The following is a 17,773-nucleotide window of genomic DNA, read 5'->3' as shown; positions in this document are numbered from 1 at the left end:
AATCGTTTATCAGTTAAACGTAATAAAAATCAAAAATATTCACGCGAAAAATAATCAAAATTTGTTGCATTTCCTTTCCTTTCTCAAAATGTCTGCAGTCGCTGTGAAACTGACTAGTTTTGTGCTAACTTTATTCGGGATCATGTTCGATTGTCTTTCGAAGAGGGGCTTGAAATAAAGAACTTGAGATCATTTAGGCTGCTTATTTTTTAATCTCGAATTATAGAATCAAAATTATCCAATTTGGATTAAAATCCGGAGATTGAACCTGAATAATGAACCTTTTTCTTTGAAAGCTAGTTATGCTACTCCAGAAGCAACTACAAAGCCTCATCAGCTCAATATTAATATTGAGCAGATGAGGCTTTATGGTTGGTCTTATGAAGTAAAAAAAAATCAGATTTATAGACACATACTATAAACAAAAATATCTAGAAATAATTTGATAAAACATGATACAAAAAGAAAGAACAATTAATACTTCGTATGTCCGCCTTCTGCGTTGATCACAGAAGCGAATCTCCTGGGAATTGATTCATATAAATTTGTAATGAAGTTTTCTGGAATACTGTCCCACTCTCTTTTTAACATTCGAAAACATTCTTCAACATTTTTGGGGCTATATTCAGTCTTTTTTTTTATCCAAATAATCCCAAACATGTTCAATAATGTTCAAATCTGGACTTTGAGGAGGCCAGTTTATTACTTCGAGAACTCCCTCCTTACACATGTCCTGTAAATATTTTTTTGCCACTCAGGAACAATGTTTGGGATCACTGTCTTGCTGTAGAATGAAATTATTACCAATTAGTTTCATTCCAGATGGTATTGCATGATGTCTTAAAATTTCTTTTTACTGTTCTCCTGTCAGTTTGCCATCAATTCTGATTAAATCACCTACTCCAGATAATGAAATACAACCCCAAACTAAAACAGAACCTCCCCCATGCTTGATTGTTGGATGTAGACAATCAGGGCGATAAGCCTCTCCAACCCTTCTTCTTACATACTGTTGTCTTCTGCTATCGAACAATTCAAATTTTGATTCATCTGTGTATAGTACACGGTTTAACATTCCTTGCGTCCAATTATTATGCTGTTTTGCATATTTAAGTCTTTTTTCTTTATTGCCACGACGCACAGTGGAGTATTTGTATGACAAAACCGTTCAAAAATATTTTATGGATTTTTTTCACTTTATTAGTTTAAAACACAGAATTTTATTAAAACCAAATATTTATTTAAAAAGTAAAATTTTTTAAAGAGTAATTTATTATTAATAAAAAGACATATTCGCTTATCAAAGCTTCATGCTGAGATCATCATATTGACTTCTTCTTTGGAATAAGGCAACGTTTTTTTGTGCCGTTTTGATCTAGAACTACTTATGTATGGGTCTAAACTCAATAGCAGCCTATTTAATGCGTCTGTATTGCAGTCGATACGAGAAAACTTTCGACAAAATTTTGTCTGTACTGCTGAAAGTGTTTGTTTCGGGCTTCAGCTGCCTCCTCAGATAACTGGCCGATAGGGAGGATTGCATGAGTTATTACTTCGGCACCATGCATCAAACCTTTATGCATGGTTGGAGACATGGGATACCAACCATACAGATTAATATACAGTTTAGCAGTTTCATGAGCAAAAGCGTCGAAAAAGGTTTACACTTTATTCTTGAAATGACTTCAAGAATAACGTATAAACCTTTTATCAAATCCAAGTTAACAACAGTTATTTGTGAAGATAATTCCGGGTTTGAAAAAAATCTTCTTGACGCATTGCCGTCATTCGTGTTTCCAAACCCTGCTTTAGGTATATCTACTTGAAGCCCTAATTCTTCTTTAATAGATGTTTGTATTTTCTTCTTTGCTTCTTTGACAATTCTTTTTTCCTCGTCTGATCGAGCTTGCCACTTTTGTAAAGGTATTTTATAAGCTAAATGAAGAAGCGATTCAAAAAAGCGGATTCTTGCATGAAGAATTGAGAGTCCAAATGAGATGGTTTCCGTATTGATTGGCTCTTTTTAAATCAATTTATTAAAATCTTTCGATGTTTGTCCGCAAATGTAGCACCTCATAGTTGATGTAGTATCAGTTGCAAAGTTGCACACTTTACCATCTACCATTGTAAAAAGCAAGGTATGCTTTATTTTTCCAATTTCTTTGGGCAATCTTGTTTCCCTGAGATTCCTTATTTGGTTTTTTTCGTGCTCTATCTCGTCCATTGTTATGTTTTTAGACTCACTAATGAAACGTATTCGAATGGGCCTGCAGAACCTTGGAGATGAGGTGACTGGGTTTTGCCATATATTTTTTTCCTGTTGGCCATCAACTTTAACAATCATTCTCAGAGGTACTAAAGAACTTTGAAAAATATTTGCATCAGTGTCGGTGTTGTTTTGAAATTTTTGCTTAAATTTTGCTTGTTGCGATCCATCACAGCCCCATTTTGATATTAAAACCATATTTTTCTGTTCTTCAATTGAACACTTTTCTACTACCTCTTAGACATATTTATATAAGCGTAATGTAGTGTGGTCAAGTAATGCTTGTAGTTGAATTTCAGCTGTTGTTTCAATTACTTGTATCGATTCCTTATTAGGGTAACATTCTTTTTTGGCTTGTAGTATTATTGAGTAGCAGGGGTAGAAATTTTTGTTTCTACTTTGAATAAGTTCCCACGGTTTTCTGGTAAAATTGCCTTCTACAAACAGTGCCAGTGCCTCTTGAGGTGTTAGCTTATTGACAGTTAATTTTTTAAAAAAAAAGCAGAGTTAAACGCTTTTCGGTATTTCTTTGCTCTGGTTGGCGTGGCAGTAATTTCTTTAAATAAAATTTTGAAACATCAGTATTTCCTGAAGTGTGCTGGCTCATTCTGGCTGCATACGTCAACTCATCAACAGAGACCTGTTTGCGCAAATCCATAGTTTTTCGACGCTTGCTGCAATCACTTAGTTCTATAAATGATTTTGATAGTCGTCCAGGTTTCTGTCGAATGTTTATTGACCAATAAGATAGCTCGATGTTTGATTTGAGCCATTGTTTATTGTTTTTTATAAAACTTTCTTGTTTATAACTTGCAGCTATCCATCTTTTCTTGAAATCGCTCTTAAAGAATTTTAAAATTCTTGTTATGGTACTTTTTTGATCTATTAGATATTTCATAACTGTTATAAGGTGTTCTTCTAACAACGAAAACTTTTCATCAAATTTTTTACCTTTACAGTCTTTCATTATTTCATATAACTCTATTCTAGCAAACAACTTTTTGACTTCTGTCGAATCTACATGATAAATAATAAAATAAGTAATACATAGCGGTGTGTCCTTAATGAACGACAAATAAAGTATATTTTTTTGTTTGAGATTTTATAGTTTAATATATTAGAAACAATTTAAGATTTACCTAGTTTGGTTAAGTTTGTACAAAAATATTTAAAAATTAGACAATAAGAATTTATTTTTATTATTATTAAAACTTTTTACGAGATTGTGTATATTACGAAACGGTTTACACACTATTTTTGAAGCATTAAAATAAAAAGTGGCGGACGTTGGCGGATAATTTTACAAAAAGTATCTGATTGTTTACAGCCTATTTCTCGTAAAAAAACTATTACTCGACAAGACCATACTTGTTAACAAAAACATTATTATTTTATAATTTTATATGAAAATTAAAACTCAAATGGTCCATCATAAAAACGCTTTATATTATACACAATAACGACAGAAATTTAATGTAACTTTATTTTAAAATATAGGTCATACCTTCCTCTGCCATAAATAGCCGTTTATTTTCTCAATAATATTATAATGCAATAATATTATAATAATGCAATAGCAAATGTCACAAATTTTTGAATTTTTTTTTCCCACGAAATTTCAAATAACAACGCCACGTTCTGAACAAAAATACGACAAAAAGGAAAAATCGAGAAGAATTTTCTGTTACATAATCTAATGAAGCAATTATCTAGCTTGAAAACGATAAAGTTAGTAAGACTTTTATGCGAACTTGATTTTTTACCTTTGAGCGATTTTGTCATACAAATACTCCACTGTGCGACGTAGTAAAGGCTTTCGAACTGCAACACACCCTTTTAACCCAGCTTTTAGCAAAATGTCGTCGAATGCAAGATGAGGAAACATTTGTCCCAGTCGCAGCCTGAATGTCTTGGGCTAGTACACTAGAGGTTTTTTTCTGATTTCGCAGAGACACATTTTTTAAATACTTTATGTCATGTTTTGTAAGCTTTGGAGGTCTTCCATTTCGAATTTTATCCTCAAGAGATCCCGTGTTTTTAAATTTTTTTACAATTTCTCTAATGGCTGTCCTTGAATATTTTGTTTTTTGGACAATTTGTCGTTGAGAATAACCTTCTTCATGAAGCACGATAATTTTTTTACGTTCCAGTAGTGGAACTTTACCCATTTTATTACTTAAATAACAATAAAAATAATAATACAAAAGAAAAAAAAAAAAAAAAAAAAAAAAAAAAAAATACGTAAATTAGAAGTTTCGCTCTTAAAAAAACAAATAATAATATTAAACACACAGTATCTATGAAATATCTTTGTAAACTGCACTATCATCTAATATGAAGATTTCACAGCAATAAATAAACAAAAATGCAAGAGCAAACTAAAAACAAATGAGCTGATACGAATTGGGTTTAGATCAGCATACAATAAAAATAAACACGTTAGATATCTAAATACAAAAATCTATGTAAAATTTTGATAAATATTGCTTTTGTTTGTTAAAATAGTGTTAAGTATTGTTTGAAGTTAGACATTTTATATAAAAAAAAAAAATCGGAAGCTATTATTCAAAATCTGTTAAAAAAACATGAGTTTTAATCAGTGGGCATTTACCGTGAGATTTCTCTTTTTTTTTTTAGGTTGATTGGCAATCTTGTTGTAGTGTGAACCTTTCATAGATGGTAGGAAATAAAGTAGCTATACAAATCCTGCTTCGTCGTCATATTTCAACATTGAAGCAATATTAATTATTTTTGTAAGCTGTGCAATACTGTTTATTTATAAGGGAGAAGTAGTTTTTAGGTTTATATTAGAAAGAGACAATTAATTTTTAAGTTAAGATTAGAGAGAGACAAATAGGAAGTATTTTCGACTATATTCTTTAAAACAATACAACTCACTATCTTAATATTCAAAATAAAAACGGTTAAGAACACAAAATTTTACGAATACTTGATGCAAAATATATATATATATATATATATATATATATATATATATATATATATATATACGATGTGTCATAGCAGACTTTAATACATTATAGGTACAAATCGCGTAAAGGTACAGTTCGCGGTCTATAAACACGCTATAAGAACGAGTCGGGAAAATTTACAACTCGCGGCTCATAACTACAGTGCTCAGTATGGGTTCTCTTTGACTTTCGAGCTCATACGAAGTTTGAGAAAAGTCTACGCTGGGGTAGTCGATATTAGGCTGATAAGAATTCTGCGAGAAATCGAAATTATTTGTATAATGCTGCGATGAAATCTCCGTGAAAAGAGAGCTTTCACCCTTGAAATCCTGATAACTTCTTGGAAAGAAGTTTTTTTCGTAAGTGTCATTATCATGTTGATTAGATTTGTAGAAATACTCATTACAGCATTTTCTGTTTTCAGTTTGTTTTTCTGATGTTTCCGTGGTTGTTTCAATAATGGAAGGCATGTTTCCACGTATCTCTTTAATACTGCTTATATTTGAAGGGGCAGAATAACGACGAGGTATAGAAAAGTCGCCATACAAGTATTCAGATTCGAAACTTAAAGGTGGCCTACTTTTTTGAAGCTCTAAGCTACATGTCTGTGAAACAGGTCTTCTACCAGTAAACAATGGTTTCATATGGTCATTCGTACGAGGTCCACCATTCTAAAGTTATAAACAAAAAACCTATAGGTTTACATAACAAACCTTTAGCTAAAAAACACCAACAAAATATCGTATAACCAACCTCTTCCATGAACAAACTTTCAAGCCTGAAAATGAAGTAAATAAAGTTAAGCTGTGAAATAATAAATGTACCGTGACTATTTTACATCAAATTGCCGCGAATTTATAAATGTAATGGTTTTACACAGATCTGCACTTTCATAAGCGTATTTTCGCGATTTTTTTTTTAACAATATTCAATTTTGATAGTTCAGACCGTAACAGTAATTACTTAAAAAAAGTAATGAATCGTGTAAATGTCACGACTGCTGAAGTGAGAGCTTTCTTAAAGAAAAACATAAATATCGCGAAAAGTAACATGCAAAGTATAGCTTTAAGCCAAAGCCAAAGCCGCGCTTAGCCCCTATGGACCCTTTTATAGTAGATTTTTTTTTTAAAAGCGGAATAAGATTGAGTATTGCTATTTCTTTTAATAAATAGTTTACGCGCTTTTTCATAAGCAAATGTCTAAAACATGCACGTGAGAATCAAGAAGCCTTTACCAGAATCCACAGTCAACTATTACAATTATTGAAAGAGGGTCTTAATTTTGTTCATTGAGTAAAAAGAGAACGATTTGCTATTTCTACACCTTCAAAAATTTTGCTTTCTTTAGAAGAAAAATATTCAGTTCAGTTTTTACAGTTTCCTATTTTTCAAAAATGATTTTTTTCCTTGCTGATTTGAGATAACAACCCTTTTCTGGATATAGACAAAAAAGACTTTTTTTTTTTTAATGATGGGATAGGTTTAAAAACCAACAAGCTCTGTAATAAGCTTCGTAATAAGCTCCGAGTTTTTCAACTCTATTGATGTTATTCCTATTCCATTTTAAATATTTGAAGTTACCATTCTTTATTTGTTAGATCCAAGCAATATACTGCAATTTTTTCGACTAAATTTTTCTCATCTTGAACATAATCACGTAAGTGAATAATACCTTTAGCTGAAATTCCGTAAAATTTTCAACACAGCCTAAAATTTTGTTCTTGATTTGGTTTAGAACAATATTAATATCTTTAAATATTTCTGATACATCTGCGGTTAATCTAAATAAAGAGTCTATTTTTTATGATTATTCTTCTGGCAATTAAAACATGCATCTTTATTAATACTAGTATAAAATAATAATACTAATATAGATAAATTATTTGAGTGATTACAGACTTAAATTTTGTATGTAAAAGAGAAAGTTTTCTTGTTGCACATGAGAAGTTTGTGTTATCAAGATTTCTTATTTCATTTTCCAAACCATAAACATTCTTTTACAAATTCCTACAAATAACCTAAGGGTGATTTCTAAATTTTGCAGCTTACCCAGATAAGAGTTTTACGAAGCTTTGTTGACTTTTCACTGAATGTTTTAAAACAGAAAGCACATATTTTGGTTGGATTGTGCTTTATTTTTTACACAATGCACAGCGTAAAAAAGACGCAATTTTAATTTAAAAGTTTGAGTTTTTGTCGAAAATCATTCTTTGTGAATGATTTTCGACAAAAACTCAAACTTTTAAATTAAAATTTTTTCCAGCTCTGAGGTCTTGATACTGAACCAAAAAAAATATGTTAAACTTATAACTCTCTGAAAGAGTTATTACTTTTTACGTCCTTAAAATAAACATCTTATTTGGTCATTTCAGAATCTTAATGAACAAGTATTAAAAATGAAGAGGTTTTTTAAATATATAAACAGAATATACTTAAACACTAAAAAACATTTTTATAGCAAGATACCTACAGTAGGGGTGTTCAAAAAAAAAAAATTTCGAAAACGCGAATACACAACAAGTTAAATTTGGGGCAAATGTAAAAAAAATACGATTACAAAAAAAAAAGTCAAAAATATTGAGATTTACCTTGTGCTCAAGCGTCAAAACCCCCCTAAAAATGCCCCAAATAGTACCCTCGTAGCAAGGCTTTGAGCACAAGGTAAATCTTAATATTTTTAATTTTTTTTTTTTTTTAATGTGCTCATAATAATCTATACTTTTTTTTAAAACTGATGTGTATCAGTGATTTTTCTTAAAAGTTCTTTAAATTTAAAACGATTTTATGCAAAAAAACGAAAATATGAGCATTTAACAAAAAAGAATGCGCAATAATTCGTACTTATTTTATTTGTTTATATTCACATCGTTTGGTTTTTTAATTATTAATGTTTCTTTTGTTATTTGATTTGTGTACTTTGTTTGCATTTTTCTTTTGTTCTCACTTAATAAACAATTTTATTACCTGTCTAAAACTTGTAAAAAGAAAAAACTGACAATTGTAAATTAACGTTAATGTATATTGCGAAATTCTGCAGTAAACATTTTAGTTTCATCTCATATTTTGAAGTTAGTGAATGTCATTTCTTTTAAAATAGTTTTAAAAATCATAATGGAAAATTTAATAGAAAACAAAGGAGAGTCACAAAAAATGAAAGTTTCAAGTACAAATAAAAGTAAGAAACTATTAAAAAGTGGCAATGAAAAGCGAAATATAAAAATGAAAAAAAAACAAACATTTTATTATTGAGATAGTGAAACCAGCAATACCAAGTAACAAATTTGTTTTGAGCTTTTTTTAATTTTAAATATCTAGTTTAGGATATAAGATTATAGTTTATAATGTGAAATCTTATGACTATAAGATTTCACATTGTACAAGAGCAAACTCAACCTGAATATTTTTGTTATTAACTTTAGTTGATCAACTGCCAACTGGATTAGATATTTTACAACACATAGCTTTTAATAAGTCGACGCTTTCTAAAACATCAAAAAAGTCAATGATAATTGCATGCTCGGTAAAAAAAGACAGAAAATACGAGAGATGTGTTAAACTGCATTGTAGGTGTATTCTAAGCAAAATCAAGGGTCCCTGGCTTAAAGCTGGATTCCCTCTTCAATCAGATAATAACTTGATACAAAAGCTGAATAGTTGAACAAAAAATATTTGAATTTGAAATAAAACATGCACAGGAGGTCGCCTTTAGAATTAAAAAAGCAACAAGACTTTAGAAAGGATCTGGGAAAAATCTTTTGGGCAGGAATAGCTGACTTACAAAACTGGATAAAGAAGGACAAGAATAGATCAGACCAAGATAGGAAAGAGGACCTAGATTTTTTATACGATCAAGAACACAACAGAAAGTTATTTCTAGGGCCTGAAGACAAAAAATATAGCGAGAAGGTATTATATATTATAATATAAATCCATATTATAAACCTTTTTTCTGAATTTAAAAACTCTCCTATCATTGCTCACTCTTCTCCAATTTTTCATTGGTTTTTATTTTGGGTACATTAATTTTTATTTTATAATGTATGCTGTTTAGATTTCGGAGAATACAAGAAAGAGAAATCCATCTATAAAAAATGCTGCTAAATCAGTAGAAATAAGTTCAGAGTTAAAATTTGGTACGGACACCAGCGAAGATTCATCCTTTGATTCCGATTTTGAACCAGGATATCGGCGTTCTATAGAGTCAAGTAGTCTTATAAAAGCTGAGATCCCAAAAGATATTATTTCTGGTAATGTTGCTCTAATAGCCACAATTACTGATATTTCTCCTAACGTTTTGACAAAAGTTACTGCTGCAATCCTTGATAGTTCTGGGGTTGATCTTACAAATGTAAATTGCAGTAGGTCAACAGCATCTAGAAAGATGAAACAAACAGCTCATGAAATGGCAGTTATTGCTAAAGAAGATGTCGAACTTAGCATCCGAGCTTCTCCCTACCCATGCATTATACATTTTGACGGAAAGACACTTTTTGAAATTAATAATGGAAAAAAATTAAAGCATGATAGACTTGCTGTTCTGGCAACTATTGGTAATGACTCCCATCTTCTCGGAGTTATGCCATTACCCTCTTCATCTGGAGAAGATCAGTACAATGGTGTAATGAAAGTCCTAAAAGAGTACAATCTCGAATCAAAGATTGGATTACTTTGTTTTGATACCACATCAAGCAATACAGGAATACATAAAGGATCTTTAATAAGAATATCTACTGAGTTAAATAAGTATCTAATTCTTTTAGTTTGCAGACATCATGTTTCTGAGTTGAGAATCACACACTTTTGTGAGGCTATAACAAATGAAAAAACTACGGCCCCCAATAACCCTTTGTTTAAACATTTCAAAAACTTGTTTGAGCAGCCTAATTTTGAGTACAACCCATCTATGTTAGTAAAATTTGGTTGGGAAGAAATTAAAGGAACCGTTGTTGAAAAAGCTGCTACAGAATCTCTTGAGTATTGTAGATCTTACTTATTGAGAAATAATATTGTGAGGGAAGATAGAAAAGAACTTGCAGAGCTAGTGGTCAGCTATCTTTCTCCTTCTATCACTAAAATTCGAAAAACTGGAGCGGTTCATCATGCAAGATTTCTTGGGAAATCTATATATTATTTAAAAATGCAAATTCTTTCAACTCAAATTGATTTTATTCAAAAAAATAGAGAACATATTAAGGTAATAACTGAATTTATAGCTTGTTTTTATGCAAAGTGGTACCTGCAATCAAATGATACAATCAAAGCTCCTTTTATGGATGTAACTGCTATTCATCAAATGCATCAGTATAAAGCAGTATGTGCAGAGCCATTTGCTGTTGATGCTGTGTTGAATTCTTTATTTAAACATACATGGTATCTTGACTCAAATCTGATTCCTTTAGCCTTGCTGGATGATGGTGTTGCACTCGAAGAAAAGAAAAAAATTGCTGCTGCAATATTATCATTTCCAAAACCTAAGTCATGTTACTTTAAAACTGAAAATAAGCAAAAAAAAGATATAGAAAAATTGTTGAAAATTGAACTTAACATTCATCAGCAAATTCCTAGCTTAGCTTCTTTGGTTGATGAGTTCTCCTGGTTAATGTTTGATATGATCGGAATAAAAGATCAACGAATTGATGATTGGCTGACCTTGCCACCTCAGTATTGGCACACGCAATCAACATATAGATTATTTTTAAATTTTGCAAAAAGTATTGTTTGTGTAAACGACCACGCTGAAAGGGCAATTGGAATGATGCAACAATTTGTTCACCGCTACAGAGACGAGGAAGAAAAACAAAACAGGCTTATTGCTGTGGACAAAGTTCGCTCAATTTTTAAGGCATCAGGCAGTGAATCTTTATTAACCAAGAAACAAAATAACAAAGTTATAAGCAAGAAAAGAATCGCAAAGGGATTACTTAGCTTACGCTCCAAAATTCAGAAGATAGCTTGAACTTTAGTATTTACATAAAAAAAATATTTTTTAAAGATACAAGTTGCATGTAATTTAAGTTTGTATTATTCAATCAGCCTTTAAAAAAATGTTTTTCTAAAAAGCTTAATACAAATAAAATGAAAACCAAACGATGTGAATATAAACTTAATATATTAAGATTTACCTTGTGCTCAAAGCCTTGCTACGAGGGTACTATTTGGGGCATTTTTAGGGGGGTTTTGACGCTTGAGCGCAAGGTAAATCTCAATATTTTTGACTTTTTTTTTTGTAATCGTATTTTTTTTACATTAGCCCCAAATTTAGCTTGTGTATTCGCGTTTTCGAAATTTTTTTTTTTTGAACACCCCTAACCTACAGTTAATTTAATGACCAATATTGAAAACAGTTCAATAGAATAAAACATAGTCTTGTATAGAAGATGCATGATTATGAACCAGAGATGTCCTTAGGGTAAGCAGTGGTATTTTTATGAAGAATTCAACAAAATGTTGACCAGCAAATGTACTTGTACTTAGTTGCTAGTTTAAAATGAGTTATTTTTTATATCATAATATTATTCATACTTGTAACTTAACAGAGAATGGATTGCTTTCCTCTTTTAGGTTGGCAGATTAATCAGTTACTCTGCTTCTACCAAAAGTCTGTTGGTTTAGGCTTCTGTTAGCTAATCTGTGAAGGGTTCTCATTTTTTTAATGGTGTCAAAATTAATAATTCTACTCAACTACATCAGCGACATTTGGAGAATGGACACATCCCCTGGATCCAAAGACACTAGATAGATTTATTGTTTATCTTTCAGGTGGGTAGCATTTCTGCTCACAGTGCAAAGCCACTCATAACTGCCTGTACAATCTCAGTTTCTATCAACTCCACTTTGTGGAGTTGAGGATGAAGTTGTGGAGCCTATTTCTCGGATAATAACCTTGATAATAAGACTTAGAAATAATTTAAAAGCCCTATACCTTAAATAATAAACCGCTCAATTTCTCACTAAATGACAATTATGAAAAGTCTCATTCCAGTTTGTGCAGCTTGTGCTCAAAAAGTAACCAAACTTTTGACAAGTTACAGCCAATCTCTTTAAGAGAACATTTGTCCCCTACATATTTTAGAATGCAGCTAATCAAGAGCTGAAAAGTTTAGATAAGCACTATAAACATGAAACTTAAAGAAAAATAAAAGGAAGCCTATATATTGAGAAAAAAATCCCACTACCAAGAATCAAAAAAAAAACCTTGGCTTTTTTATTAACAAATTGTTTAAAAATCTGAGAATTTAAATATGGTTTTTTGTTAAAAAAAACTTTATAATGAGTAAGGGAAATATATCTGTCTTTTGATATTTCTCCAAATTGTGCAGTTTTTAGAGGTTTCATTGTCACATAAAACTATTATTCTTTTTATTTTCTATTGTGGAGTTGCAATAAATTGAAAAAAGAGATTTGATGGATTTACCTCTAAACACGATTGGTAATCACCTAAATATTTTTAAGAAATCAAAGTCACCTCTTATAAAGACTTAGATGCATTGATACCTGTGATCTGAATGGAGTTAATTTTGATGCGGAGGTTTCAGCAATATATAACACATTAGTATGAATGATAGATTAGAATGAATATATTAGAATGATATATTATTATAATCATATATAATTTTTCAATGTATGTATGTATGTATGTATGTATGTATGTATGTATGTATGTATGTATGTATGTATGTATGTATGTATGTAAAAATATAAATAATATTATTTTGCTATATTACTTTGTTTCCTATATTTTCTACTAACATCTCAAAATGATTATAAATAGTTAATCTTTTTTTTAAAAATAAACTAGAGTATGAATTATCACTAGCCAGAAACTTTTTCATGCCACAATGTATATAAACATATATATATATATATATATATATATATATATATATATATATATATATATATATATATATATATATATATATATATATATATGTATATATATATACATATACATATATATACATATATATATATATATATATATATATATATATATATATATATATATATATATATATATATATATATATATATATATATATATATATATATATATATATATATATGAGTGTATGTATATTTATATTTATTCTTTAAATGGAAAAAGTAACTTCAATACACATGAAATCCAATACAAATCTTATTAACCTACCTGAAGAACTTTTCATCAATCTCACTTATGATATCACTACAAGAAAATTCATCAACTTTGCTCAATTCTTTCATTAATTCATTCATCACTGCATTCCCCAATTCATCGTTCAAAGAGACCTAAAAATTTATTATAATGGAAATTTTATGTATTGTAAAATTTAAAAATTTTTAAAAATTAGTACAACCCATTTTAAAAAAAAGTTGTTTTTGAGCAAACAATCAAAATTAACTCACACAAGATCCTTTATTTTTAAGTTTCATTATTTCAGCTTGTCGACAGCGTTGTGTCTAAATAAAATACAACTTTATAATGATTAAAAATGTCTATTTTATTGTTAAATGATACTTTTCTATTACTATACATATAAAGAAAATAGTATCACCTCTTCTATGCTCATTTCAAAATTATTGAAGTCTTGTATCTTTGCATTTAAGTCCAAAATGGTTTTTTTAATTTTTTCTTTTATTGCCATGATTTTTCTAAAACAGTGTCAAAAACACAAAATAGTTGTGAGGCAAAAATTGTAAAAAAAAATATTCTTAACAGTAAATTCAAGTCCTCTTTTTCCTATTTTATGCTATAATTATTTGAATCAAAATAATATTTGTATGCTAAATAAACTTATTATTTTTTTTTTATTGGTTTAAAAAAAACCCTTGTCAGCAATTATAAACAACTTATGCTTAATAGCCTGAGTAAGGCCTCGTACAAAGCCTAAATCCAGCTTCTAAAACATTAATCTTTTCAAAGTTATTTCTGTAATGCAGGCCCATACACTTTATAGAAAATCTTGATCAAAAAAATCCAATTAGTCAAGCCTGAGGAAGATTTGTTGGATTATATTTTTAAATCATTTTTAAAACACAATACCCTTAGCAATCAATAATTTAAAGTATTGAGCTTTTGGCTTTAAATGGTTTTTAAACAATCAAGAATAATTTTTTTTAACTTAACTTAATTTGCTAAAATATTATGAGACAGTACAGCTAAATAAAGCTATTCTTAAGCAAATCATAATAATTTGATTTCTAAAGTAAAACTATTGTTTGACTGTAGTAAAATCTCAAAACTTTGTAGAAGGTAATCAAAAATGTAAAAAAAAAAAAAAACAATGTTTAAAGATACCCTAAAAAAACCTTTCTTAGAAAAAATAACAACCTCAGTTGGATGTAAAAGTCTTTAAAAGGACCTTCATTTAGGTGTAACTTCCAAATTATGCGAAACATTTCACTTGAGTCATGCATATTTTCAGAGTTTTTTGATTTCTTTAAATTTTGAATCTCTGTCTCTGCCTTTTTTTTTCTGGTTGAATGAAAAAGTTATAGTTGCAATTACAATAAATAAGTAGCTGTTATAACTGGAATCAAAAACCCTTTAATTTAATTTAATTTAATAGACTGTTTAAGATGTAAAGAAAAGATGAATAGAGAAAGCAAAATAAATTACGTTATCTCAAATTCATTAGGGAATTGGTTGTTGCTGGCTGATAGGAATTTCATAAGCTCATTCTTTAAAATGGAGACATCATTCATAAGTGAGTTAACATTCAAAGTATCATCCTTAAATGTATTAATATCCACCTGTGCTTTCAACCATTCTTCTTTCAGAGTTGTTGCAGTTGCCTCATAGAACTGGATGTCATTATCAAGACTTTTATTGAAGAAATCTACTTTTGCTTTTATTTGGATGATCAAATTATTCACCTTATCTTTTAATTCATCTATGGTATCCATTCTGTCTTTTAATATCTTTAGCAGAGCATTTTGCCCTTTTAGAAGTCTATCATAATTATTGGATTGCTTATCACAATAGTAAAGACAGTGAGACCATTTTAACAAAAGCTCATCATGCTTCTGTTTTTCTTCACAATTTCCCAGAAGTTCTTTAACCCTATCAGGCATATCTTTGTTTAATTTATATTTTGCATTCAGATTTACCCGAAATATATAAACAATTTCTGCACTTTTTTCTAAGAGATCTTGGTCAATTAAAATGTCTGATCCAGCTTTGACAAGGTATTGATCATTAATTTCAATATTAAACTCTTGTTGAATAAATTCTTTTAAGTTCTTTACAGTATCACCTGGCTTTAAAACATATGCACTTTCTTGACATGTCATTATATCAAACAAATGAATTTCACTAATGTTTAAAATATCAGAAATCATACTGAAGCACTTGGCAGTTTCTCTTTTTTCCGCATCATGTTGCAGCACAAGTTGAAGCCTTAAGTAAAGAAAAAAAAAGTAAAAAAAAAGTAAATAAATGAGTAAAAAAAAAAAAAAAAAAAAAAACCCCAACACTTAAATTTCAAACAACATTTTTCTACTTTATTATCGATTCAGAAGAAAGTTGCAAATTTTAGTTAAAAAAACAACAACATTTTTTGTGATATTTTACTCACTCTTACAAATCTCTGTTTTTGCATTAAATATACAACATAAGTTAGAAACATAATAGAAATGCCATTTTAAAATCAATATTACCCAAATTAAAAATAATAACATTACTTACCATTCCTTTAATGGCTTTGTTAAAGCTTTGCACAACCAGTTTGGTAATGATAATTCAGAATAAAATTTTACACCATCTAGTGTATCAGATCCCCATATATCATTGTCAGTTTTATTACGTGAAATTTGCTGGTGTTTTAAGAAAGTGGTCTTATAAATCAATTGGAAGGGTCTTATTCCTGAAATACACTCAAAGATCACAGTTCCAAAGCTCCAGTAATCAGCAGCTTTTGTGTAACCTTTTTGAGATTCAATAAGCTCAGGAGCCTGTAATAATCGAAATCTTTTAACATGGTGAAGAAAATAGTTAATTCTCTTTTTTTTTCTCTTTTTTTTTTAAAAAAAAACAAAACAATAAAAACACAGTTAAATGTATTTGTTGTTAAAAATTCATACCATGTATTCCTTTGTACCAACAACTGTCTTGCACATACTCCTATCTAAATCTTTTGCAAGCCCAAGGTCAGCTATCTTGTAAAGTATTTGATTGCCATTACAACTTTTTAAGATATTCTCTGGCTTTAAGTCTCTATGAATAATATTACTTTCATGCAAGAAGTTCAACCCACAAGCTACATCATCAAGTATTTTCAGCACCATACTTTCTATCAAACCACAGCAGTTTGCAATATAGCCAAGAACCTAAGTATTTTAATGAATGATAAATATGAATTATTTCAAGTTCAATTTTCAAATTTCAGGTTAAAAGAAATGCCCAAATAACATAACAACTGCCATTACTAAAACTAGTCATAATTTCAAAAATAAATATCTTAACATTTCTCAAAATGTACTTTAAAAACAGGAGATGGAATAAGCTCTTATTTCTCACCTCTCTTAGGTCACATTCACATGACTCCATGCCCAACAAAATTTCAGGAGAATTAAGTACTTTAGCTATCTCTTTAGGTACATCACGCCCTTCAACTAAATTTTTGTGTCTATGCTTCTTTAACAAATTTATTTCATCTTTCCACCGCTTGCGATTCGATGTTGAAAGCTCGCTACTACATTGTTTAACAACAAGCTGTTCATCAGTTTTCTAAAAAATGTTTTACAGTAATTCAATCTAAGTAAGAAATCATAATGATAATAATAATAATAATAATAATAATAATAATAATAATAATAATAATAATAAATAAATAAATAAATAATAAAAAACCACAACACCAAAGTGAGTTTTTCATATTGTTTTTGTTACTAATAATGAAATTTGAAATCTAAAACAGTGTATTAGGTAAAAAAGAACCTACCACACGTTTCCACCGTGTTACAATTCCAAAAGCACCACTACCAATTTGCTTTTCAAACTTCCATTCTCCATAAATTTTACCTCTCTCAGGTTGATCCATCAATACTTAGTTTTATATATGCATGAGCTATATTACATATGAAGTGTGAATATATATATATATATATATATATATATATATATATATATATATATATATATATATATATATATATATATATATATATATATATATATATATATCACTTTAGCATACAACAATTTACTTGATTTTGTTGGATTATTTTTTTTTTTTTATTGATTTTTTTGTCTACTTTTTTCATTTTTCAATATTTATCTGCACAAAAAAAACCGTAGTGGTATATAAACACTACGTATCAGAAATAAAAGTTAAAAGACAAGTTAGATGAATTGTTTAGGCTGAAAGTCTATCCAATCAATCAAATCACCAAAAAGCAAGTAACTTTGTTGCTGAATGGTGCATTTAAATACCTTTGTAAACACAGTAGAAACAGTTCGTCAAACACCGAGTTCGTCATACAATAATGTTGACGATTGTGTTAAAAAAATCTGGGTAATTTTTTCTGACAAAACTGAAACAGGTTTTTGATTT

At 29.3% G+C, this 17,773-nt stretch overlaps 3 protein-coding genes across 3 annotated transcripts; 1 reads left to right on the top strand and 2 right to left on the bottom strand.

The window, feature by feature from the left end:
* Positions 1-4,044: 4,044 nt before the first annotated feature.
* LOC149889563 (uncharacterized) lies at positions 4,045-4,434 on the bottom strand. Its single transcript, XM_090085145.1, has one exon. The coding sequence runs from the start codon at positions 4,432-4,434 to the stop codon at positions 4,045-4,047; it is 390 nt and encodes a 129-aa protein (XP_089941271.1).
* An 876-nt stretch (positions 4,435-5,310) lies between these two features.
* LOC149889561 (inhibitor of nuclear factor kappa-B kinase subunit alpha-like) lies at positions 5,311-17,297 on the bottom strand. Its single transcript, XM_090084893.1, has 11 exons — positions 17,162-17,297; positions 16,738-16,947; positions 16,302-16,547; positions 15,907-16,172; positions 14,839-15,618; positions 14,551-14,694; positions 13,775-13,871; positions 13,626-13,679; positions 13,390-13,508; positions 5,992-6,016; positions 5,311-5,909 (listed from the first exon to the last, which is right to left on the bottom strand). The coding sequence occupies exons 1-11, from the start codon at positions 17,258-17,260 to the stop codon at positions 5,376-5,378; spliced, it is 2,574 nt and encodes an 857-aa protein (XP_089941019.1). The 5' UTR covers positions 17,261-17,297; the 3' UTR covers positions 5,311-5,375.
* On the top strand, positions 8,912-11,244 carry LOC149889562 (uncharacterized). The gene is made up of 2 exons (XM_090084894.1): positions 8,912-9,143; positions 9,289-11,244. Exons 1-2 carry the CDS (start codon positions 8,925-8,927, stop codon positions 11,191-11,193), a joined length of 2,124 nt encoding a protein of 707 aa, XP_089941020.1. The 5' UTR covers positions 8,912-8,924; the 3' UTR covers positions 11,194-11,244.
* Positions 17,298-17,773: the final 476 nt, after the last annotated feature.

The sequence above is a fragment of the Hydra viridissima genome, unplaced genomic scaffold (assembly GCF_058129835.1).
Source record: "Hydra viridissima isolate aposymbiotic clone 2 unplaced genomic scaffold, HvirCarnegie_v1 scaffold_4, whole genome shotgun sequence".
Lineage (NCBI taxonomy): Eukaryota > Metazoa > Cnidaria > Hydrozoa > Anthoathecata > Hydridae > Hydra > Hydra viridissima.
Note: the sequence above shows the minus strand (reverse complement) of the source record. Positions and strands in the feature narration are given on the sequence as shown.